The sequence below is a fragment of the Podarcis pityusensis genome, assembly GCF_964106645.2.
Source record: "Podarcis pityusensis genome assembly, chromosome: 6".
In the NCBI taxonomy this organism is placed as follows: Eukaryota; Metazoa; Chordata; class Lepidosauria; order Squamata; family Lacertidae; genus Podarcis; species Podarcis pityusensis.
In genome coordinates, this window is record NC_138030.1 from 2,781,493 (window position 1) to 2,805,069 (window position 23,577).

The following is a 23,577-nucleotide window of genomic DNA, read 5'->3' on the forward strand; positions in this document are numbered from 1 at the left end:
ACATGAGAAACGACGGCGTGCCGGCCAAGAGCCGGTCAGATGACAAGCGTAATCATGGCTAGTAGCCACCAAGAGACCTCTCCTGTGTCGCAGGCATCTGATCTTTGCATTAATCTGGAATAAAGGCCTGCGACCTTGCAAATGACCCCTAAGAAGGAAGACGATAAAAACAGCCCTGTCGGCTCTGGCTGAAGCCATACCATGCATTTAAAGTACCACGATACCACTTTGAACAGCCGCGGCTACCCCAAAGAATTCTGGGAGCTGTAGTTTGTTAAAGGTGCTTAAAGAGTAATTGAAGGTAAAGGGACCCCTGACCATTAGGTCCAGTCGTAGCCGACTCTGGGGTTGCGGCGCTCATCTCGCTTTATTGGCCGAGGGAGACAGTGTACAGCTTCCGGGTCATGTGGCCAGCATGACGAAGCCGCTTCTGGTGAACCAGCGCAGCGCACAGAAACGCCGTTGACCTTCCCGCCAGAGCGGTACCTATTTATCTACTTGCACTTTGATGTGCTTTCGAACTGCTAGGTTGGCAGGAGTAGGGACTGAGCAATGGGAGCTCACCCCGTTGCAGGGATTCGAACCGCCGACCTTCTGACCAGCAAGTCCTAGGCTCTGTGGTTTAACCCACAGCGCCACCTGCATCCTAAGAGTAATTAGGGTCCCTACTATTCCCTGCCGGGTGCTACCATTCCCAGAGTGGTTTAACAATCAAGCCCTCTTCCCAGGGAATTCTGGGAATTGTAGGTCTCTTAACAACCCTCAGTGCCCTTAACTAACTACAGCTCCCAGAATTCTCTGGGGGAAGCCATGACTGTTTAAAGAGCACATCGCTTCCCACAAGCAGGACGTAAAGGCAATGGAGTTTCCGGCAGCTGGGAGTCAGAGGGACTTGTCCAAACTGGGCTTGACCGTAAGTTGCAGAGGTGATTTGATTCCAAGATCCCTGGGCATCATTCTCATTGACGTTGCCCTCAGCCAGAACCAATCTCACATTTTTTTGTCTAGTGACTTTGGATTTGCCCCCCAAAGGAAAACCCGAGGCAAATATGCCTAGCTGCATACTGTAAAGTGAAAAATGACATGGGAGCTGCTGCTAAAACCTTTGGTGATTTAATCTATTTGAAAGTGTTCTGTGCTTTTTTAACCCAGGCGCCTGGTTAAATTGGAAATTTTAATTTTTGCCATTGCAGTTCCGCTTGTTTGTCTTATGACAGAATTGTTAATACAATTAAGTGTTTTAAATTTGTTGTTAGCTGCCCTGAGCCCGGTTTTTGAACCAGGAAGGGTGGGGTATAAATTATTATTATTATTATTATTATTATTATTATTATTGTACTACCTTTTCATGAAGTACATACTTAAACTGTAGAACTCATTTGCATAGGAGGAGGGTACAGGAGAAAAGGCTTTCAAAGGCTGATAGTCATGTTGGCAGCAATGATTCCGAAGGCCAGTTGCTGGAAAGCCCAGAAGGAGAGAGGGCGCTTGTGGTCGCATCCTGCTTGCAGTTTCCTACAGGCATGCAGCTGTCGCATTTGAGAACAGGATGCTAGACTGGATGGGCCATTGGCCGGATCCAGCAGCCTCTTATGTTTTGATGTAATCCTCCCCCCCCTTTTGCATTCTCTTCAGTTATGGTGGCACCAGAAAGATCTACACCAGGGGTCAGCAAACTTAACATGCCTCGGGCCGGTGTCTCCAGCGCCAATCGCACGGCGGGCCAGAGGGCAGGGGAGCGCGTGCCCATACACGTGTGCACACGCTATTTCCAGCGCACTTCTGGGTCAGAGGAGCACTGGAAATAGCTTGTGCGCATGTGCACGGGCCTCATCTGACCCGGATGTGCACTGGAAATAACGCTTATGCATGTGCAAATAACGCTTGCGCATGTTAAAACTTTGGACCACCTTGAAACTCTGAATGCCCCTGCAAGCAGCTGTTTGGGCTTCTTAGGCCTTTAAAGAAGCAACATTGAATTGGCTGTTTGGCTTGTGGAGCTGCGGACTGTATTTAGGATCCTGCTTGCGCGTGTCAACCTGCCCTCAGATACACTGCTTAGGACCACTGAGGTTCACCTTTAGCCATTGTGGCTCTCAGCCATCAGGGTCACGTGCATACCAAAAATTTAGCTTAGCGCAATTAAAATGGATTGAAGCACTTTAGCAAAATATATCCACTTTAAAACAAGCAAGCCCTCCGTTCCCAAAAAGGGCTTCTTGGAGTGAGGAAACCGATGCCAAGATGCACTGAAAAGTGTGGGATGAATGAATGATCAACAAGAAGTTGCACCAGGAGAAATGCTCATTTTAGTATGTTGTTGTTGTTGTTGTTTAGTCGTTTAGTCGTGTCCAACTCTTTGTGACCCCATGGACCAGAGCACTCCGGGCACTCCTGTCTTCCACTGCCTCCCACAGTTTGGTCAAACTCATGCTGGTAGCTTCGAGAACACTGTTCCACCATCTCGTCCTCTGTCGTCCCCTTCTCCTTGTGCCCTCCATCTTTCCCAACATCAGGGTCTTTTCCAGGGAGTCTTCTCTTCTCATGAGGTGGCCAAAGTATTGGAGCCTCAGCTTCAGGATCCGTCCTTCCAGTGAGCACTCAGGGCTGATTTCCTTAAGAATGGAGAGGTTTGATCTTCTTGCAGTCCATGGGACTCTCCAGAGTCTCCTCCAGCACCAGAACTCAAAAGCACCAATTCTTCTGCGATCAGCCTTCTTTATGGTCCAGCTCTCACTTCCATACATCACTGCTGGGAAAACCATAGCTTTAACTATACAGACCTTTGTTGGCAAGGTGATGTCTCTGCTTTTTAAGATGCTGTCTTAAGATGCTGTTGTAGTATGACCTCCCCACAAACAAATCAGAATAAACACTCAATAAACACTGGGTAGAGTATAATCTGAGTGCTCACTGGAAGGCCAGATCCTGAAGCTGAGGCTCCAAGACTTTGGCCACCTCATGAGAAGAGAAGACTCCCTGGAAAAGACCCTGATGTTGGGAAAGATTGGGGGCACAAGGAGAAGGGGACAACAGAGGACAAGATGGTTGGACAGTGTTCTCGAAGCTACCAGCATGAGTTTGACCAAACTGCGGGAGGCAGTGGAAGACAGGAGTGCCTGGCGTGCTCTGGTCCAGGGGGTCACGAAGAGGCGGACATGACTAAACAACTAAACAGAGTATAATCTCCCTGCAAGTTTTCTGCAAACAAATCTGGGTGAATTGTCAATAAAGAGGTTGTCCAGAGGGCCCCACCCCCGCTGAGTCTGATCTGTTTTTAAACCATCTAAGTGAGTGATCCTCGTCATATCCTGTGTCAATGAGTTCCACAAGTGAATTGCATGCTATTCCCCAATGGCAATTAGAAGCGTGGTTTGCCTGCAGAGGAGAAGAGAAAGCAGGCAGGAGGAAGGAGAAGAAAGAGTCTCACCCAGGCAGGCTTTATTGAAATGAATTTTAATATCATGTTGCAGCAGAATTAAAAATATACAAAAAGTTTGTGGTATACAAAAGAGTCTCAGTACAGATCCTCGGCTCCTCCTGCCCACCGACATGTGTCTGCGTGGGAGAGTCAAGAGAAGAAAGAGGCGTTTGATGTATGTACAGAACGTGGTGGAGAGGACCAGATCCCAGGAGGGCGGAGGGAGAAGGGGAGGGAGGCACGGATGGGGAGGGGAGAGAATGTGTCCATGTGGGGTCCTCCGCCCCTTCCTCCATGGTCAGCGGCTGGCCCAAGTCAGCCAGTTCCTTGGCCTAGCATAGATCAGAGTGTCCCCGCCAAAAAAGCCTAAACAGGGCTCTGGATTCTAAAACAGCTTTTCCTTGAGCATCATAACTCCACAGAAGATACTGAATGGCTCTTATCTCAGAACATCACAGCCACAGAGCATCCTTGTCCTCCCTTTCCTCTTTTTGGAAAGTCTGACCTGGCAGTCCTGCTTCTAATTTGCACCAGGGTAAGCCAGGAGTGCAGCATCCTCATTTTGAAAAGTGTGTGTGTGTGTGTGTGTGTGTGTGTAGCACCTCTGAAGACACACCTGCCCTGCCCCTCACCCCCAAACCGGTGTTTCTCTTAAAAAGCAAAGCCACCCCCCCCTTCCACATGCGCCACCATCCCAGGGAGACCTAAATCTATAGGGAAGCACCCAGGTTCAAAATTCGGGACGTGGGCCTTCAACCTGGGCCAGAAATCCTCGTTTCTGGGTTGCACTGTGGCTTTTAACTGGGGAGAGACGGCTTAAGAGTGAAGCAAAACAAGGTCTGGTTTTTAAAATAGATTTCCTCATGGATACGATGCACTCTTGTGGGAATTGTGGCATCCCTCGTTCAGGATCCAGGTAACAGCAAAACATACATTTTTCAAAGGTTTCACTCGCCGTTTTGTTAAGTCAGCCCTATTTTCAGCTTCCATGAAACACCAAAACAGTAACGGAAAAAAGTTATCCACCCACCATCCCCACCGATTCCCCAGCTGCATCCCGTAATCTCAGATGGATGTTCCAACATGACAATAATAATTTTATTATTTAGACCTCGCCCATCCGGCTGGGTTGCTCCAGTCCATCTGCGAATCTCCATCTCCCTGTCCCAGGTCAAGGAGAGCTGTATGGCAGAGCTACAGAAACTCAGAAGGGGTCCCCCTCAGTCTGGGGAGAGAGGGTGGATGCTATTGTGTTCTCCTTTTAATCTCCCTTCCATCACTGCCTTTTGCATGTAGAGACATGTGCTGGCACCCACACCAAACTCACGCACCTGTACACATCACCAGGGGGAGAGAAGACGCTGGCTGGCTGCAGGAGTGTCTGCTTGGGATCTACTCTGAGATTATTGCAAAGGTTGAGAGAGCTCGCAGCCCAGAGGCTGAGAAGACCGTGGCGAGAGTGCATAGAGAGTAGACCCCCCTCCTTTTGCCAGCAGGATCTCCCTCTCCCCCAGCAAGAGCTCCCCATGTAGAGGATGCTGCAGAGATGCTGCGCATCTTAAAATAATGGCTTTGCTCAGCTCTCGGAGGCTCCCCCCAGCCCTTCTGAAAGACCCACAGAAGGGCGTTTCAAGGTCATTGCTAATCGTGCCGTTTTCCCCACAAGGAGAGGGAGCAAAACACACATGCACACTCATGCTCAGGACTGTCCAGTCCTTCATGTTCCCCTTCCCAGAAAGGCCCAGCAGGCAGACGCTTCAGTCCCTATCAAAACCCATAACCATTGTGGGGAGGAGGGCAGCTGGGCACCCAAGTGATGTGTAACCAGGGGAAATGGTGCCTTCGGTTTGGGTGGCCAGCGCATGTAGCACCAGATACCTAAAGCTGCCTTGGTTTGTTCTTTCCGCTTCAGCCCTCCTGGATTTCTGGTGGTGGTGATGAAGGAGATGATTATTTGCCCGTCCAAAACCATCCCCTCAACAGAACAAGTAGCATTGCAGGGACTTCACATCTGCTGCATACCTGGCTGCGTAAGCATCCCAAGTGCTTAGAAGGGCTACTATTTACTTAAAGGATTGGCGCCCGAGTTTGCTATTTTTCCTCTTCCCTCCCTGTTCCTTTTCCCTTTTGTGTCGTGTCTTTTCAACCGTAAGCCTGCAGACAGAAGCTGAAACTCCAGGAAATTGCACAAAACAAATGAAATACCGGTATTTCATTTGTTTTGTGCAATTTCTCGGGTCCGTGACTATCTTTTTTCTACTGGAAACTCCAGGAACACAGGAAGTTGCCTTGAACTAAGTTGGAGCAATGGTCTTTCTAGCTCAGTACTGTCAGCAATGGCTCTCCAGGTGGACTCTCTCCCTGCCCCACATAGGGATGCCAATGGGGCCTGACCCAGAGACCTTCTGCATGCAGTGCAGATGCTCTGCAGCTGAGCTACTTCACCCTCCTCAGAAAGAGTGCAGAATCCTGCCCTTTCGAATTGGACGTGTGGCAAGACCTCAGGCCAAGAACTGCACATCTCAGGCAAAAGACCTGCGGGCAAAAGACCAGACCATCAAGAGCTGGTCCAATTCACCATGCAGGAGACAATGATGGTTCGCACCAGCTTTGCAGAGGAAGCAGTTCTGATAGATGCTGCCAGATGGCCTTTTAGGCACCTCTTTGGATCAGCAGGATATGGACAGCAGGAATCAGCAGCTTCAGAGGAATGCTAAGGTACAAAAAATAATCTGGGGGCTGGGGAAGGAATATGGGGGAGTGGAGGAACCTCTGAAAACAGCCCATTGAGGGCCGAGTAGCTATGGAGTGCTCACTGATGCTTGCAGGTGGGGTGAAGCGACAGAAAACCAGGAGGGAAAAGGAATGGAATGGAGTCATACGCAGGAGGGCACAGCTGGCTGGCTGGCACAGTGAACGGGACCACCCCATACTGCAGGTTCCATTTGCCTTTATGACTACATGGCCCGATATTGCTTCCTTCTTGCTCTCCCATTAGAGTCTCGGTTCCTAGGGAGCGAAATTAAGCTCAGCTGCTGAGGAAGGTGCAGACAGGCAGCTGTGATCCGATTCAGAGCTATGCTAGGGACCTCGTTTTCAGCGCTAGGTTTCAGCCCTTGGACAAAGCGTTGGAGAGCTCCCAGGATCCTGTGCCAAATCCCTTTCCCAATAACTGTGTAACCACAACCAGCCCCCTGCCTGCCCTTAACACACACAAGAGGTTCTAGTTACAGGTAGGTAGCCGTGTTGGTCTGCTGTAGTCGAAACAAAATAAAAAAATTCCTTCCAGTAGCACCTTATAGACCAACTAAGTTTGTTATTGGTATGAGCTTTCGTGTGCATGCACACTTCTTCAGATACCAATAACAAACTTAGTTGGTCTCTAAGGTGCTACTGGAAGGATTTTTTTTTATTTTGTTTCACACACAAGAGGATTAGCCAATGACTTTAGCCTTCCTTCTTCAGACCGAACCAGGGGAAGCTGGTTCACATGGGCTGCACCCAGAAGTTCTAAGACATCTAGTGGACATCTGGAGCACAGCAATGGCAGCTGCCAATGAAACCATCACCAAGCTGCCAAACACACGGCCGAGCAAGCTCCTTTGCCAGCCTAGCGCCCTCCAGATATTTCGCCCTACAGCTCACATCAGCCCCATCCAGCAGTTTGTTTCCTTCACACCTCGGTTAAAACTGTAAGCCCTTTGACAACCAGTTTGGTTTAAATACCCACATCTGCTTGCATGGATGGAAGTGAACTTTCCCTCGATGGAAGAGTCAAAGCAGAGGTCAGGTGGGCATCTGTCAGGGATCCTTTTGCTGCGATTCCTACATTGCAGGGGGTTGGACTAGATGGCTTTTGGAGGGCCCCTTCCAACTCGACCATTCCATGATTCCGTGGTGGCAAGGAAGCCACCGGCCCCATCACAACCCTCCAGCTGGGTTAGCCTTTTCAGGACGCTGCCAAATGGCACCATGGGACTCAGTGAGATGGGAAGCTGCTTTCTGCTGAACCAGATCATTGGTCTATCCAACTCAGTGTTAGGCTGGCTCTGCAGGGCTTCAGCCTGAGGACTTTCCCAGACCTGCCTGGCAATGCTGGCGACTTCCTGCATGAAAAGCAAGAGTTCTGCATCTGAGCTGTGGCCCTTATCCTTTCTCGGAAGGAAAGAACCTGCCTCAGCCTTAGCCTTTACTGTGCTGTTTGGCCTAGCTTAGCTGAGGGATCTCCTAAGCGGCTTATATCAACTGTACTGGAGGTGTCAGCGCAAGTCAGGCAGGCACGAAAAGCCCAGGGCCCTGAGGAGGATGGGCTCTTCCATCAGGACCAGCACCTGCACCTGGCATGGTCTGGCAAATGCCAGCGCCCCTGAGCCTCCAGATGTCCCACTGCGGCTTCGGTCCTGTATATCTGAAGGAGCGTCTCCACCCCCATCGTTCTGCCCAGACACTGAGGGCCAGCTCCGAGGGCCTTCTGGCCGTTCCCTCACTGCGAGAAGCCAAGTTACAGGGAACCAGGCAGAGGGCCTTCTCAGTGGTGGCACCCGCCCTGTGGAATGCCCTCCCACCAGATGTCAAAGAGAAAAACAACTACCTGACTTTTAGAAGACATCTGAAGGCAGCCCTGTTTAATGTTTGATGCATTACTGTACTTTAATATTTTGTTGGAAGCTGCCCAGAGTGGCTGGGGAAGCACAGCCAGATGGGCGGGGTATAAATAAATAATAATAATAATTATTATTATTCCCCCGGGCATCCCTCCACTTCTCCATTTTCAGCTCACTTCTCTATTTCAACCTCCCCCCTGCTGCTGTAGTCCTGATCCAGTTTGGCTGCTTTGAGAATAAATTAGGATACATTCGCAGAGACAGGAGAGCAGATTATGCGCCTTTAATGCCTGTCTCCTGCCTTCACCCCACCCTTCTGACAATGTGCATTTTGCCTCTTTGTAATAAAGAACAGAGGGGCTCCCATATTCTTTGCAGCATCACTTATTTTGCTAAGCTGAAAAGCAAAACACCACCGCCTACGTCTCCAGAGAACACAAGAAGAGCCAATGGCCCATCTAGTCCAACATCCTGTTCTCACAGTGGCTGAACAGTTGCCTATTATGGGAAACCAGGAAGCAGGATCCAAGCACAAGAGACCTCTCCGCTTCTGGGGTTTCCAGCAACTGGTATTCAGAAGCATTGCTGCTGCCAACTGAGCCTAGCCCTCCTGGCTAGTAGCCACAAAGGCATCTTGCTTGCCACATGCAGAAGAGGGCAAACTTTGTCTGCTGCTCTCCTAACAGGTGGGAACACACACGCCTGGGGATGACATTGCAACACAGGTTATTCCACAATCACACCCTCCGTTCTGCTGCTGCTGGATTTGAGAGCCAGCCTTTCAGACCCTTTCCCAGTCCCGAAATAGCCCTAGCAGCAAGGAAGGCTCCCTGATAGCCGAGACTCAAGGGGTAGAGCAACAGGGACAAAACTGTCCCTTTCAAACAGGCCCCGTTGTCTCGGCACCTTGGCAGGCGTTGGGGGCCTCACCTGCAGCCTGCAGGAATCAGATGGCATGGGTTGCGATCTGCCACAGAAGCTGGGAATGCTTTGCTAATTGCCCCGTCTGAGCTGTGCTTGATGGCACAGGCTGTTCAGGGGAGGGAGAATGAAGGCAAGGCCCCCCTCCCTCCTAAGGGCTCCCCCTGCTGCTGCTGCTGGTGGTAGTGTGGGGGGCTTCAATGGACACTGCTGATCACAGCCTGAGGTAGATAGTTTTTCACATCGGGCGGAAGCAAAGCGATGGGCAACTGTTTTCAGCTGAGCTGGTGAAACAAGGTAGGGAAAATGGAAGCAGAACGGATCCAGGCCTTTTGCACAGCCATCATTCTTGCAGCGAGGTTTAAGGTGGGGCCAGGGACCTCTCTCCTCTCTGCAACAAATCTGCTTTTCTCTTCCTCCTATCCCTGCCCTAGCAGCTGCAGATATTTTTGCAGTAAATGTAGCACCAGGGGACTCTTAAGCGGCTGCTGTGTAGCTGCCCTTCGGTCTTGCACAGTTAAAGGCAGGGTCATGTACATTCCATGCGCTGGAACCACGGCAGTGCAGAATTTAATATTGGCCCTAGGTTGTCAGCTCTTCAAAACAAGTTTCTAGCCCTTATAGGAGCCAGAGATAAACTCAGAAACGGCTGTGCAATGGCTGGTGGCATCTCAGGGGCTGAATGGGTTTGAGTGCTCTCCATATCCCCATCAGAACCAGTGGTTCCTATTTACATAATCTACCCACATCACAAAATTCAAGCTACTTCATCACAGAAATATGGATGCGTGAGCACTGAGCACTGAATCTACAAGGCTCAGCTAGAGCTGGAGACTAATTTTCTAATCCAGTTAAGGAAAGTTTAGAGTCAAATTCAAATAGGCTGGACAATCAAATTCCACACCCAGCAAATGCCCACCCACAATTTTGCACACATCGCTTACTAATTTGGGTGGGAGCTTTTGTCAGCGGTAGGACTGATGGACAGTTTCTAAAAATATCCCACTCATCCTTCAAAGCCTCAGCAGCAAAAAAAGGCAGCACAAAATATTTTCAACTCAATAAACCAGAATGTTCCCCTTTCATATCTTTTACCAGCCATATTCCTGTCATCAGTAATATCCCTGCCCCCCAGCTGACAGGCCTCATCCCTGACCCTGCTAAAATACCGTATTTTTCATCCCATAGGACGCTCCATCCCATAGGACGCACCTAGTTTTTTGGGGGGGAAATAAAGGAAAAATTTTTTCCTTTATTTCCCCCCCCCCCCAAACCAGGTTGAGGAAACCGAACCAGGTCGAGGAACAGCGGGATGGCGGCGCTGCGCCTCCCTGCTGTCCCCCAAGCTTGTGGGGCTGGCCGATGTCTGCCCGGCGCGAGGGGCGCTCTGCTTCAGGGTGCCCCTCGCGCCGGGCGGCAGGCTGCTATCCGCAGCGTGGGGAGCCCTGCGGGGAACTCCTGCAGGGCTCCCCACGCTGCGGATGTGTTCCCGAAGCGCCAGGCACTCTGCTTTCAGCGCGCCCGGCGCTCCGGGAAGCAGGCTGCTATTCGCAGCCTAGACAGCCCTGCGGGAACTCCCGCAGGGCTGCCTAGGCTGCGGATGTCTTCCTGAAGCCTGGAGAGCGAGAGGGGTCGGTGCGCACCGACCCCTCTCGCTCTCCAAGATTCAGCGAAAGCCTGCATTCGCCCCATAGGACGCACCCAGATTTCCCCTTCATTTTTGGAGGGGAAAAAGTGTGTCCTATAGGGCGAAAAATACGGTAGCTTCCTCCAACCTTTTCATCCAAGTCAATTTCTCTACTGACCGAAAAGCACAGCCCCTTATTCCACATTCTTCCTTCCCCCTCGAGGCCAGTCCCATCACTGCCTAGACCTAAGGATGCTTAATCATGTATGTGTCCTGTATCAAGGATGACACAGGTCCAATAGGAACCCAAAGAGCAAGGTTAGCACTTCAAATCAAATTAGTTCCTTTAAAGATCTCTTATTCTTTTCCCGGGATGTGGGTGGCGCTGTGGGTTAAACCACAGAGCCTAGGACTTGCCGATCAGAAGGTCGGTGGTTCGAATCCCCTTGACGGGATGAGCTCCCATTGCTCGGTCCCTGCTCCTGTCAACCTAACAGTTCGAAAGCACGTCAAAGTGCAAGTAGATAAATAGGTACCACTCCAGCGGGAAGGTAAACGGCGTTTCCGTGTGCTGCTCTGGTTTGCCAGAAGCGGCTTAGTCATGCTGGCCACATGACCTGGAAGCTGTACGCTGGCTCCCTCGGCCAGTAAAGAGAGATGAGCGCCACAACCCCAGAGTCGTCTGCAACTGGACCTAATGGTCAGGGGTCCCTTTACATTTGCCTTTTTATTCTTTTCCCACACCCTGCTGAGGTTCATATCAGTCTGGCAAGGTCCTTCCATCTAGTTTATGTTTTTGTTTTTCTGCTGTCAACTACTGTATGTACACTTGACAAAGAATGCTGTACACCTCAAAGGCTGTATTTGGAACCATCCTTGACATATTTACTGGATTCAATAGGGCTTGCTCCCAGTAAAGTACACATTGCAGGTGAACAGAAGCTTTGGCCCTCCAGATGCTCATAGAATCATAGAGTTGGAAGAGACCACAAGGGCCATCGAGTCCAACCCCCTGCCAAGCAGGAAACACCATCAGAGCACTCCTGACATATGGTTGTCAAGCCTCTGCTTAAAGACCTCCAAAGAAGGAGACTCCACCACACTCCTTGGCAGCAAATTCCACTGTCGAACAGCTCTTACTGTCAGGAAGTTCTTCCTAATGTTTAGGTGGAATCTTCTTTCTTGTAGTTTGGATCCATTGCTCCGTGTCCGCTTCTCTGGAGCAGCAGAAAACAACCTTTCTCCCTCCTCTATGTGACATCCTTTTATATATTTGAACATGGCTATCATATCACCCCTTAACCTCCTCTTCTCCAGGCTAAACATGCCCAGCTCCCTTAGCCGTTCCTCAGAAGGCATCGTTTCCAGGCCTTTGACCATTTTGGTTGCCCTCCTCTGGACACGTTCCAGTTTGTCAGTGTCCTTCTTGAACTGTGGTGCCCAGAACTGGACACAGTACTCCAGGTGAGGTCTGACCAGAGCAGAATACAGTGGCACTATTACTTCCCTTGATCTAGATGCTATACTCCTATTGATGCAGCCCAGAATTGCATTGGCTTTTTTAGCTGCCGCGTCATGTTGTTGAACTACATTTCCTATCACCCCGGCCATTGGCCATTCCAGCCTGGGTTGATGGGAGTTATAGTTTGACAGCATATGGAGGGGCAAAGGTTCTCCACCCTTGATGTTCAGGATTGCAGACTGAGGCTACAGCTCTCAGTGGGACAGGCTGTGGAATGGCCACGCTGAGGACTGCATTGAAATTTAGTCAAATAAAAGGGATCACTTTATTTGCACTGTATTTTCGGGTTTGGGGGCAGGCATGAGCATTAGGACTCACACCACATTTCAAATTTAAACCTCTGTCCCCCAAAAGCCTTTGGAGAAAACTCAGGCCCCAATTTAAATATGAAAATTAAATATGTGGGAACCATCACAATTGGCTAGTTTGCTTAATTCTCCTCCCCTCTTTCCCCCGTTGCCTCCATGCACATTGTTGGACGTTTTGGAACAGGCGAAATAGACAGTCCCCTGCCCTGAGCAGCTTACAATCGAATTTTCATTAGGGCAGTTGGTTTACTAGGCCAAGCAGCATGTTGCAGGAATACAGAACTCTTTTATCAGGCTAGATGGTAAACATTGACAGGAACAGGTAAACAGGGAGGAAAGGGATATCAAGGGCTACTTGCCCACAGACTGTCTCGTCAAAGTGGTGCATGCCCTAGTTATCTCCCACTTGGACTACTGCAATGCGCTCTATGTGGGGCTACCTTTGAAGGTGACCTGGAAACTACAACTAATCCAGAATGCGGCAGCTAGACTGGTGACTGGGAGCGGCCGCCAAGACCACATAACACCTGTCTTGAAAGACCTACATTGGCTCCCAGTACATTTCCGGGCACAATTCAAAGTGTTGGTGCTGACCTTGAAAGCCCTAAACGGCCTCGGCCCAGTATACCTGAAGGAGCGTCTCCATCCCCATCGTTCTGCCTGGACACTGAGGTCCAGCGCCAAGGGCCTTCTGGCGGTTCCCTCCCTGCGAGAAGCAAAGCTACAGGGAACTTGGCAGAGGGCCTTCTCGGTAGTGGCACCCGCCCTGTGGAACGCCCTTCGATCAGATGTCAAAGAGATAAACAACTACCTGACATTCAGAAGACATCTGAAGGCAGCCCTGTTCAGGGAAGTTTTTGATGTGTGACATTTTAGTGTATTTTTGGTCTTTGTTGGAGGCCGCCCAACAAATTATTATTATTATTATTATTATTATTATTTAGCCATGATGGCTCTGCTCTGACTCCACAGTTGGAGACGGCATTGCTTCGGCATACCAGCTGCTGGAAACCACAGGAAGGGAGAGGGGTCTTGGGTTCAAATCCTGATTGCCAGTTTCCCATCTAGTTGGCTGCTTTGAAAACAGGATGCTGGACTTGACAGGCCAGTGGGACTCTTTGTGTCATTATCTGCTTACCATCCAGCCTGATCAAGTCTTGCACACATTATTCTGTAACCATGTGGCTGCTAGCTTTCCCTTGGAATCACGAAATGGAAGGGACCCCGTGGTCCATCTAGTCCAACCCCTTGCAGTGCAGGAGTCCCAGCTAAAGCATCCATGACAGATAGATGCTTCTTCTTTTCTACATGTCATTCCAAAAAAGAAAAGAAAAAAAGAAGCACCAATATATACAGATAGCGCTATGGAGAAGAATACCCACCTAATGTATACACCTCTGTTCTGGGTCGCTCATCCCGCGGGGCCAACACTGCTGCGATCGGCCTGAACGGAGCTTTTTGGGGGGCAGTTGGGAAAAAATACATCATCTGGGAAGCCACAAAGCAGCGGCTGCTGCCACCAACCCACTCAGGTGAGAAGCCCTTTCCTCAGTGGGCTGAGTGGGGGGGAAGGGGGACGACAGCCCATTTGATCCTGGCTAGAACACTCACAGCACCTCCTTTAAGGCATATATATCTACACTACAGACTAAAGTGGTGCAATGGCCACGCCCCCTCTCCCAAGGAACCCTGGGAAATGTAGTTCCATAAGGGGGAAGCTGGGGCTCTCTTTAGCAGAACGCCGTCGGTGACCTCGACCCGACTACAACCCCCAGGGATCTTTGGGGAGGGGGAAGCGAAAAAGAGGTATAGAAATCAAGATAGGACTGCAATGTAGGTAACATGTCCTTAGAGACCGGCTCCTTGGCTTGGCGTATTAACGGTGCGTGCCCTGCCTTTTATGCCCGCACGGCTTGGAAGAAGACCCATTCATTCCTGGAAGCCCTCCTTGTCAATGTCAAATTACATATATTTAAATGAGGGGACACGTGTCGCGAGAAAACGGACACCCAATGGAGATGGACGAGGAACGAGACGGGCAGTCATGTTTTCGAGGGCTAAATCTGCTCTCGTTTCAGCCCCATGGTCTGTTTACAGAAGGGTCTGTTTATATTACCAATGTGCCCCAGACCGGCCTTCTCTGGTACCATCAAGGTGTTTTGGACTACAACTCCCATCATGCTGGGGCTGATGGGAGTTGTAGCCCAAAATTTCTGGAAGGCACCAGGGAAGGGAAGGTGGCCCCGGACCCTCACATCAAACCCACACGGATGCCAGCAGGTATCACACAGTCCCTAAAGGCCCATCCCCAGCCCCTATGAGCCACTCCTATCTCCCTCCCAGAAGCCATCTTTTGACTCTCCAGCACCCCTTAGCGTCCCCAGAATCAACGCCGCCACCTGCCCACAGGTTAACTTTGATCCCATCATCACTGCTCAGCCACTCTTAGGCGGCCTATTCTCCCCATTGCCCAACAACCAGAGGTCAGCAAATAATCCACGGACTCGAGAGGCCTTAGCTACCTGGGCTCAGGTGAACAGGTGAGGTATTTTGGGAGAGACCACAGGGCCTCCTTCACAGGGGCTCATCAAGGGGATGGGTGGCATTCCCCCCCCCCTATTCAAGGCAGGAGGAGAAACAGCACACCTGCCTGAGGGATGGGGAGAGGGATGGGGGGGGTGAGAAGCAACCTTACGGCCGGGCAGCGAGCTTGGGGAGAAGAGATAGCACCAATTGGCCTCAATCAAGCTCACCCCTGTCTCTGGAGGAGTTGGGGACCAGGAGTCGTCAGTGCTGTGTGTGTGTGAGTTGGGGGGGACAGAAAGAAAGACCAAATCAAAGTTGCTGACGAGACATTGGGGTCAAGACTCTGCTGTCTGGGCCTCCGTCGCCTCGCCCTAAAGATGGCGGGGAGAGGACCACAAGGCCAGCTCGCTCTGGCTGCTGAGGAGCCAGGCGTGGCCCTCGGGGTCGGGAAGGGCCCCTGCGGTGTGGCTCCAGGCCCCCACGGGAGGGGGGGACTCCGCTTTACACCGTGGTCTCGTACTCCAGCAGCTCCTGAGAGACCCCCACCGTGCGGTACTGCAAGCGAGGAGTAGCGGGCGAGGTGTACTCCAAGGCCAGGATGGTCTTTCGGAGGCGCCTGTCGATGAAGTGGGCATCCCAGGCGGGGTATTTCTTGCGGGGCAAGTCGATGCGGATGACGGGCCCCTCTGTCCGTGGGGCCCGGGCGACGGGCGTGGGGGGGACACTGGGCCTCACCTGGAAGATCGGCACACAGCTGTCTCTGTCCCCCGGCACGCCCTCCCTCTCGGCCCCTGTAGTCCTCGGCAAGGAGCGCGGGGGGCTGGTGACGACGTCAGCCGGGGGCCCCGCCCCACAAGGGACCGCGGTGGGCTCCTCGCCGCACACACAGCCCCCGCCGCGCGGCCCGAAAATGGTTCCGTTGGGGTGCAAGAGGCAGTAGTAGATGAACATGAAGAAGACCCCTAAGGCGAAACTGGAGGTGACCACGCAGACGACAATTAAGGCGTTGGACTCGGGGACCCCACTCTGGTCCCTGAACCAGTACCACAGGCCCGTCATGGCGGCGTTCTCCGACAGGATGATGACGTAGTAGATGGACATGCGGCAGCGGCTGCGGCCTTCCTTGACGTTGAACCAGCAGAAGATGTAGATGATGCCCACCACCATGTTGTAGATGATCTCCTCCCACTTGGACATGCAGAAATCCGTCTCGCCTTGGATGATCCAGAAGGTCATGATGCACCAGTGAGTGACGATGAAGATCCCAAAGTAGAGGTGGAACACCGAGGCGAAGAGGGCGAAGGCGATGGCCCGGGCGGCGATGGTGAAGAGGTGCCAGAGGATTTGCGTCACCGCCCCCTTGTAGGACATGGGCATCTTGTCTTCCCTGGAGTCCCGCAGCACCTTTTGGTAAGAAGCCAGCGTCCAGGCCAGGGACACCAGCGAGGCGGAAGCCGAGAGACCTGCCCAGGTGAGAGAGAGAGAGAGAGAAAGGGAAAGCCGGGAATTAGGGGGAAGAGAAATGGTCTTACTGAGGGATCGCAGGGGGGGAGAGAGAGGGAGGTGGAGGCAGGAAGGCTGGTGTCCAAGAGGAGGACAGGAGAAAGAGGTCGTGGAGAAAGACTGGAGCGATGGAAGGATGAGCAGGAGGATGCTGGTAGTAGCTTGAGTCTGTGTGCATGGGAGAAAGGCACACAGGCGGGAAGAACGGAGTTGTGGTTGAGGAAATCCCAAGAACAGGAGCCAATTGTGGTGTGGTGGTTAGAGCGTTGGACTAGGGTTTGGGGGAGGCTGGGGTTCAGATCCCCACTTGTTGGCCATGAAACTCACTGGGATTGACCTTGGATGCCAGTCCTTGCTCCCCAGCCTAACCTGCCTCACAGGGTTGTTGTGAGGATCAAATGGAGAGGGAGAGAATTGTGTGTGCACCCTGAGCTCCTTTGAGAACACATGGGATACAGGGAAATCAATAGATAAGAGGGGATTGGGTCACAGCTTTGTGGACGCGTCTGTAATGCCGGTCATGACCACCTCAAGGAAATATATGGCACACAGAGAGAGACGAGCTGTAGGAGGGTGGAGTAGTTTGGAAAGAAAAGAGGGGGACACCCTATATCAGGAGGCCAACGCAGTGCAAACACGCTGCCAGGAGATCCTCTTTGTCACCTTCAGCATCATGCCCCTCTCTCTCCCAGTGATGCCTGTGACGGACCACTGCTGGGAGAAGGAATCTGTTCCTTATGAAGCATTTGACCTGCTTAGGGTGAGGGGTGGAGGAGCTGAGGAGCACAGGAGAGATTTGCGGAAGCATGGAGAGAGCATTGTGTTTTGCTTCCTCTTAAAAAAACCCCCACTAGAGGTGCATTTGCACTGCACCAGACTTCCCATTTCCTGAAACTAAAGAGACTGGTAACTGCTAATGGAGACAGTTCTTTTCCACGGCTCCAGGGGGTAGAACCCAAACTAATGGATTCAAATGACAAGAAGGAGATTCTGATTACACATCAAGAAGAACTTTCTGAGTGTAAGAGCTGTTCTACAGTGGTACAGTCTCCCTCGGAGACTTACGGGACCGCCTCTCCCCCTATGCCCCGCGGAGGACCTTAAGGTCCATAAATAGCAATACCCTAGAGGTCCTGGGCCCTAAGGAAGTCAGATTAGCCTCAACCAGAGCAGGGCCTTTCCAACACTGGCCCCAGCCTGGTGGAACGCTCTGTCTCATGAGACCAGGGCCCTGTGGGATCTGATTTATTTCCGCAGGGCCTGTAAAACAGAGTTGTTCCACCTGGCTTTTGGCTTGGAATCAACTTGATCCCTTCCCCCTCTTTCCTTTTTCCTTTCTCCTTCTGTGATGAAACTCCTAATTGGGGACTTCCCTGGCTTTTTTCTGGCCCATGTAGGACCAGTCACCAGTTGGCCTTGGTGAAGACTTGACGTTTTCATCCCCAAAAAGTTTTTGATTTGAGTTTCTACTGAAATGAGGCTCCATTTTAATGTTGTACTTACTCTTGTTTTTAAGTTGTATTTTAATCAATTGCTTTTATACCTGGTGTTAGCCGCCCTGAGCCCGGTCTTGGCTGGGGAGGGCGTGGTATAAATAAAATTTATTATTATAATTATAATTATTAGTGGACTCTCCTTCCTTGGAGGTTTTTAAGCAGAGGTTGGATGGCCATCTGTCATGGATGCTCCAGCTGAGATTCCTGCATTGCAGGGGTTGGACTAGATGGCCTTTGGGGGACCCCTTCCAATCCTACATTTCTTTTATTCTATGCTCTGGCCCAGCATTGTCATTTTTACTGTGGAAACAGGAAGTATGAGTAGAGGATGCGAGGAAGACAGAGAGAGAAAAGAAAGAAGGCAACAGCCTGAAAATGGAAAGAAAGAGGTAAAATTGCAGGGGTACACCAGGAAGCAGCAGCAAGGTGAAGAAAGTGAGTACTACAGGGTAAAGGATTGAGGGACAGGAAGAGATACAACATTTCTGAAAATTTTGAAGGTGTGGAAAATATAACCTTTTTTTACCTCTCTCTTTCTTTTTAAAAAATATGGAAATACTTGGGGTGAAATGGAATAATCGCAGCATTGATTTGACTGTTAATATCAATCTGAGGTGCAAATGTTGTTACATTCATGCATCACCTGCCCAAAAATGATAGCTGGATTTGTGCAAAGGGCTCTGGGGAAGAGTGGAATTCTAGCCATGTTTGCTCAGAAATAAGCCTCAGCATGCTCAGTTCCTATGATAGTTAAAAGGTAAAGGGACCGCTGACCATTAGGTCCAATCGTGGCCAACTCTGGGGTTGTGGCGCTCATCTCGCTTTATTGGCCAAGGGAGCCGGCGTACAGCTTCTGGGTCATGTGGCCAGCATGATGAAGCCGCTTCTGGTGAATCAGAGCAGCGCACGGAAACACCGTTTACCTTCCCGCCAGAGCAGTACCTATTTATCTACTTGCACTTTGACGTGCTTTTGAACTGCTAGGTTGGCAAGAGCTAGGACCGAGTAACGGGAGCTCACCCCGTTGCGGGGATTCGAACCGCCGACCTTCTGATTGGCAATTCCTAGGCTCTGTGGTTTAACCCACAGCGCCACCTGCATCTCTCCTATGATAGTTAGGGAAAGGAAAAAGTGATGCTGTGCTCCCCAGTTACTGAATCAAATCCTCCTCCCATAATCTGGTCGAGAATTTATTGACGGGAGCAACAGATAAGTTGCCCACGGGGCGTTTGTTATGATTTGTTTTTAGGGAGGTTAGATGAGGTTGCAACAAAGCCAACGTCATCCCACACTTTCCTAGCGCATTTAACAATTTCCTTATCGCAAAAAAATCAGCAACCCATCTTTTGGAGAAGTGGGCTTGTAGTAAAAGGCCTCCAAATCAGCTGCACAGGCATCCCTGTACTTAGGTGCATTCAACTTAAATCACCCCCAGTTGGGTGAGGACTTTGATGGGCTTTGAGGGGGCTTCTCCGCAGGCTCCACTCACCCTGCAATGGATCAATTCTGTTCTGCTGCACCATGATGCTGAGCTGCAGCACCAGCTGTGGGGCGCTCTTGAGGAAGGTCTCCAGGAGCCTCAGCATGCTGATGTCGGCGCTTTCAAACATCATCCTCCAGTAGAAGTGCCGCCGGCGATGCTCCGACTGCCAGCGGCTCTGGAGACCCAGGTACAGGGTCCGCAGGTACCTGCGCAGAAGAGAGAGGGGGCATGCGGAAGACAGCAGGTGAAGACCGGAGAACCGCAAGCCTGGAGGGGACCAAACTGCGAATTATTGCAATGGGATCAGGAGTCTTATTCCTTGCACCTCTAGAGGGCCTGATGTCCAGGGCCACAGAGCGCCACCACTGCGGCTGGCTGGAAAGTGTAGTGTGTACAATATTTTAAGATTAAAGACTAGGATAAACAAAGAGGGTAAGGATTTGCTGAACCAACAAACCGAACTGGAATACAAAAAAGGGAGGCGTGAGGAGGTCCGGGAAACAAGCTAATGAAAAATAAGTAATGGAAAGAATGAGTTGTTTTTAACCATTTATTTTGTATTTTCTTCTTTTTTATTTTTATTTTGTAATATTTTGAAAATCTTAATAAATATCTTATAAAAAAAAAAAAAAAGGAAAGTGTAGTGTGGTTTCCATCCCAGCAAGGATCAGGTAATCGCACTAAGCCAATATGGTTGCATTTGGCCTCATATAACTTGCTGGCTCCTGCTTGGCAGGGGCGTATGAAGGTGGGTGGGGGGTGGTCCACCCCAGGTGCCACCTGGGGGGGTGACAAGATGGCCCACTGCCCCCCCAGCTGTAGAGCAACCGAGGGTGTGCGGCACCGATACAGGCTGCCGCACATGCATTGTCTGATCAGGCTGCCGCTTGAGCATCATCATTCGGGCACCGTGCATGCGCCATCTGTATGGGCATTGCACATGCGCCGCTAGGGGGTTCACCCTGCCCCTCAGCGCCTCGCCCCAGGCACCAGAGAGGTTTCCTCCGCCACTACTGTTTGGTTGCTCAATCTGAGCAAGAAGCTCTGATCAGTCTAGTTGGAATCCTTCTTGAAAGTCTGCTGCAAAGGTGGGTGACCTGTAACACTCAGGTGTCATTGGACTCCAGCTCCCATCAGCCCCTGCAGTCAACATGGGACAATGGTCAGGGATGATTGACATTGTAGTCCAGCAAGGACGGGAGGGTCTCAGGACTACTGCAATGCGCTCTACGTGGGGCTACCTTTGAAGTTGACCCGGAAACTGCAATTAATCCAGAATGCGGCAGCTAGACTGGTGACTGGGAGTGGCCACCGAGACCACATAACACCGGTCCTGAGAGATCTGCATTGGCTCCCAGTACGTTTCCGAGCACAATTCAAAGTGTTGGTGCTGACCTTTAAAGCCCTAAACAGCCTCGGCCCAGTATATCTGAAGGAGCGTCTCCACCCCCATCGTTCTGCCCGGACACTGAGATCCAGCGCCGAGGGCCTTCTGGCGGTTCCCTCATAGTGAGAAGTGAGGTTACAGGGAACCAGGCACAGGGCCTTCTCGGTGGTGGCACCCACCCTGTGGAACGCCCTCCCTTCAGATGTGAAGGAAATAAGCAGCTATCCTATCTTTAAAAGACATCTGAAGGCAGCCCTGTTTAGGGAAGTTTTTAATATTTAATGCTGTATTGTTTTTAGCACTTGATTGGAAGCCGCCCAGAGTGGCTGGGGAGGCTCAGCCAGATGGGCGGGGTATAAATAAAATAATAATAATAATAATAATAATAATAATAATAATAATAATTCCTCACTTGTGCTCTACCAGGCTGTCTGAGAACCTCCAGCTTCGCTTTTAAGTGGTTGGGATCATGCTTCTGCTCAGCTTGGTTCAAATAAATGAGTAAATGCAAATCCTGCCATTCCACGGTCACACAAAGCCCTCACAAGATAGCAACAATTTATACTGGGGATAATTATTGCACAGTTGTTCACACAGCACCACTATGTGAATCTCATCAGCGAGTAGACCAGGTCCCTGCCCTAGGAGTTTACTAGGAAGAGAAGAGGAATGCGAAGTGCCCAGGGAACAAAGGGTTAATGTGAGTCGAGGCCTTCTCAGGTACTGAAGCTGCATCCTGGTTGAGCTGGATGATTGGGTGGGCTCTGGGGGGAGAGAGAAGTGTGGGATGTGAAACACAAGAGCAGTCAAGTACAACATTCCTAGAGTGAACATGTTTACACATGGGGAGGAATGTTTGTCCAGCCAGCAGGAAAACTTCCTGTTTCCTTCTGGGCTGGGACAGACTTCCTCTGCATGTGACTAGAGGTGGGCGTGGCCTCACCTGTGCAGGTAACGACAAAAGCACAGGGCAGGGCAGCCATCTCTCTCTCTTTGACTACATGCATCAAAGAAGCAACATCTGCTTAGCCAAAGATGCTCTCTGTCTCCTTATGAGATAGTTTCCAGGTGTATGTTACTTTTCTAAGCTAAGTCTGCCTTCTGGGATCCGATTGTGAACAGAATGATGTGTGAGTAAACCTTTTTATACTTTTATAGAAGACTGTGTCGTGTCTTATCTTTTATGAGGGAAAAAGGGGGAAATACCAGAACAGTTATTATAGAGGCTTTAGCGAGCCTGAGAAACGCATCCGCTGTGAGTTTAAAAAGGGGAATGTTACTCTGCTAAATTGTGAACTTGTTAACACAAGTTGGAAAGGCTATAATCAGTATATCCTCTCCTGCATCCCTGAACATTCCCACAAGAAGTAGCACCAACAGAGGTGCCTTATGATGAGACAGGACACTGATTTGTCTGGCTCCGTACTGCTGACACCGACTCGAACTCCCTGTGGGAGGATTTGCAGACAAAATCACAAAGGCACGATTGCTAGACAATTGGAAACCGGGACAAAGGTAGCCTGCTGTCTCAGAACCCGCGTGGAGGGGACTCTATGACGTCATACTTCCAAACCTGGTGGTGGTGGGAAATAGAGTGATACCTCGGGTTACATACGCTTCAGGTTACATACGCTTCAGGTTACAGACTCCGCTAACCCAGAAATAGTGCTTCAGGTTAAGAACTTTGCTTGAGGATGAGAACAGAAATCGTGCTCCGGCGGCGTGGCAGCAGCAGGAGGCCCCATTAGCTAAAGTGGTGCTTCAGGTTAAGAACAGTTTCAGGTTAAGTACGGACCTCTGGAACGAATTAAGTACTTAACCAGAGGTTCCACTGTACAATGGGTTAATTCCTACCTGCAACTCACACACTTTTTCCTATTTGCGATGGGTGAAGACAGTATCTTTGTTCTCCTCCAGAGAGCAAGTGCCATTTTGAACTGGACTATGGATATTTGTAACGTTTTGGGATTATTGCCTGCCTGATTTTCATCACTGTATATGTATATGCATCCTACCAAGACTTTTGATGTGAGTAAACCTTGTGGGTTTTGGGGGGGGGCATGAAGGAACTTTGGCTCCTAGGAGTTTGCTCCTATGATTTCCAGTGAGATCTCATGAGCTCGCCCCCAAATCTCGCAAGATCTCACCCCAAACTGCCACCACTTCCCACTGCCGCAACACAACCTAGGTAAAGGATGCTTCAACAGGGGCGACAAGGGGGTGGCAGAAAGCCAGGGAGACAGTTTCCGTTTCTCCTTAAGAAAATCAACAAGCAGGAGTGTTTTTTTCACCATCCCTTTCACTTTTAGAATCATAAAATCATAGTTGGAAAATGTCCCCAAAGGTCATCTAGCCCAACCCCCTGCGATGCAGGAATCGTGACTAAAGGTTCCCTCCCAGGTGACCATCCGGCCTCTGTTTACAAACCTCCAGTGAAGGAGAGTCCGCCATCTTTAAAAGCCCAAGAGCCATGCCAGGTGGTGGGAAAAGAGGCAGCTCCGATAACTTGTTACCAACAGAGCAGGCTTGTGTCTGTTGGTCATCCTGCACTTCCTTTGCACTGTTGTCTCCTGTCCTCCAGGGGGCACTCATACCTGTTGCAGGTAGATCCTCCCTCAGGCCAGCTGTAGGCAGAAAATTAGTTTACATGGAGAGGGAAGGACGTCTGTGGAACGTTTGTCTCCCTCCCTCTAGGTCTGCAAGTTCCAGAACCAACCTTCACCCGACTTCTAGTGAAACGCCCATCAAATGGGTGCTGTGATGGTGAGGAGATTTTATA

At 50.6% G+C, this 23,577-nt stretch overlaps 1 protein-coding gene and 1 long non-coding RNA gene across 4 annotated transcripts in view; one reads left to right on the top strand and one right to left on the bottom strand.

The window, feature by feature from the left end:
* LOC308480269 overlaps nucleotides 1-23,577 on the top strand; it is a 182,441-nt gene that overhangs the window by 152,620 nt on the left and 6,244 nt on the right. The gene's annotated exons all lie outside the window — the stretch shown is intronic.
* The window catches only part of XKR7 (XK related 7), a 54,444-nt gene continuing 44,193 nt past the window's right edge, over nucleotides 13,327-23,577 (bottom strand). For 2 of the 3 annotated variants that reach the window (XM_081011489.1, XM_081011491.1), the window contains exons 2-3: nucleotides 19,418-19,617; nucleotides 13,327-16,392 (exon numbers count right to left, since the gene is read on the bottom strand). In XM_081011489.1, the coding sequence (XP_080867615.1) occupies nucleotides 15,431-16,392; nucleotides 19,418-19,541 (1,086 nt within the window). In that variant the 5' untranslated portion in view covers nucleotides 19,542-19,617 and the 3' untranslated portion in view covers nucleotides 13,327-15,430. Of the gene's footprint in view, nucleotides 16,393-19,417; nucleotides 19,618-21,210; nucleotides 21,275-23,577 lie in introns of those variants that run through there. The other variant, XM_081011490.1, reaches the window with a different exon arrangement.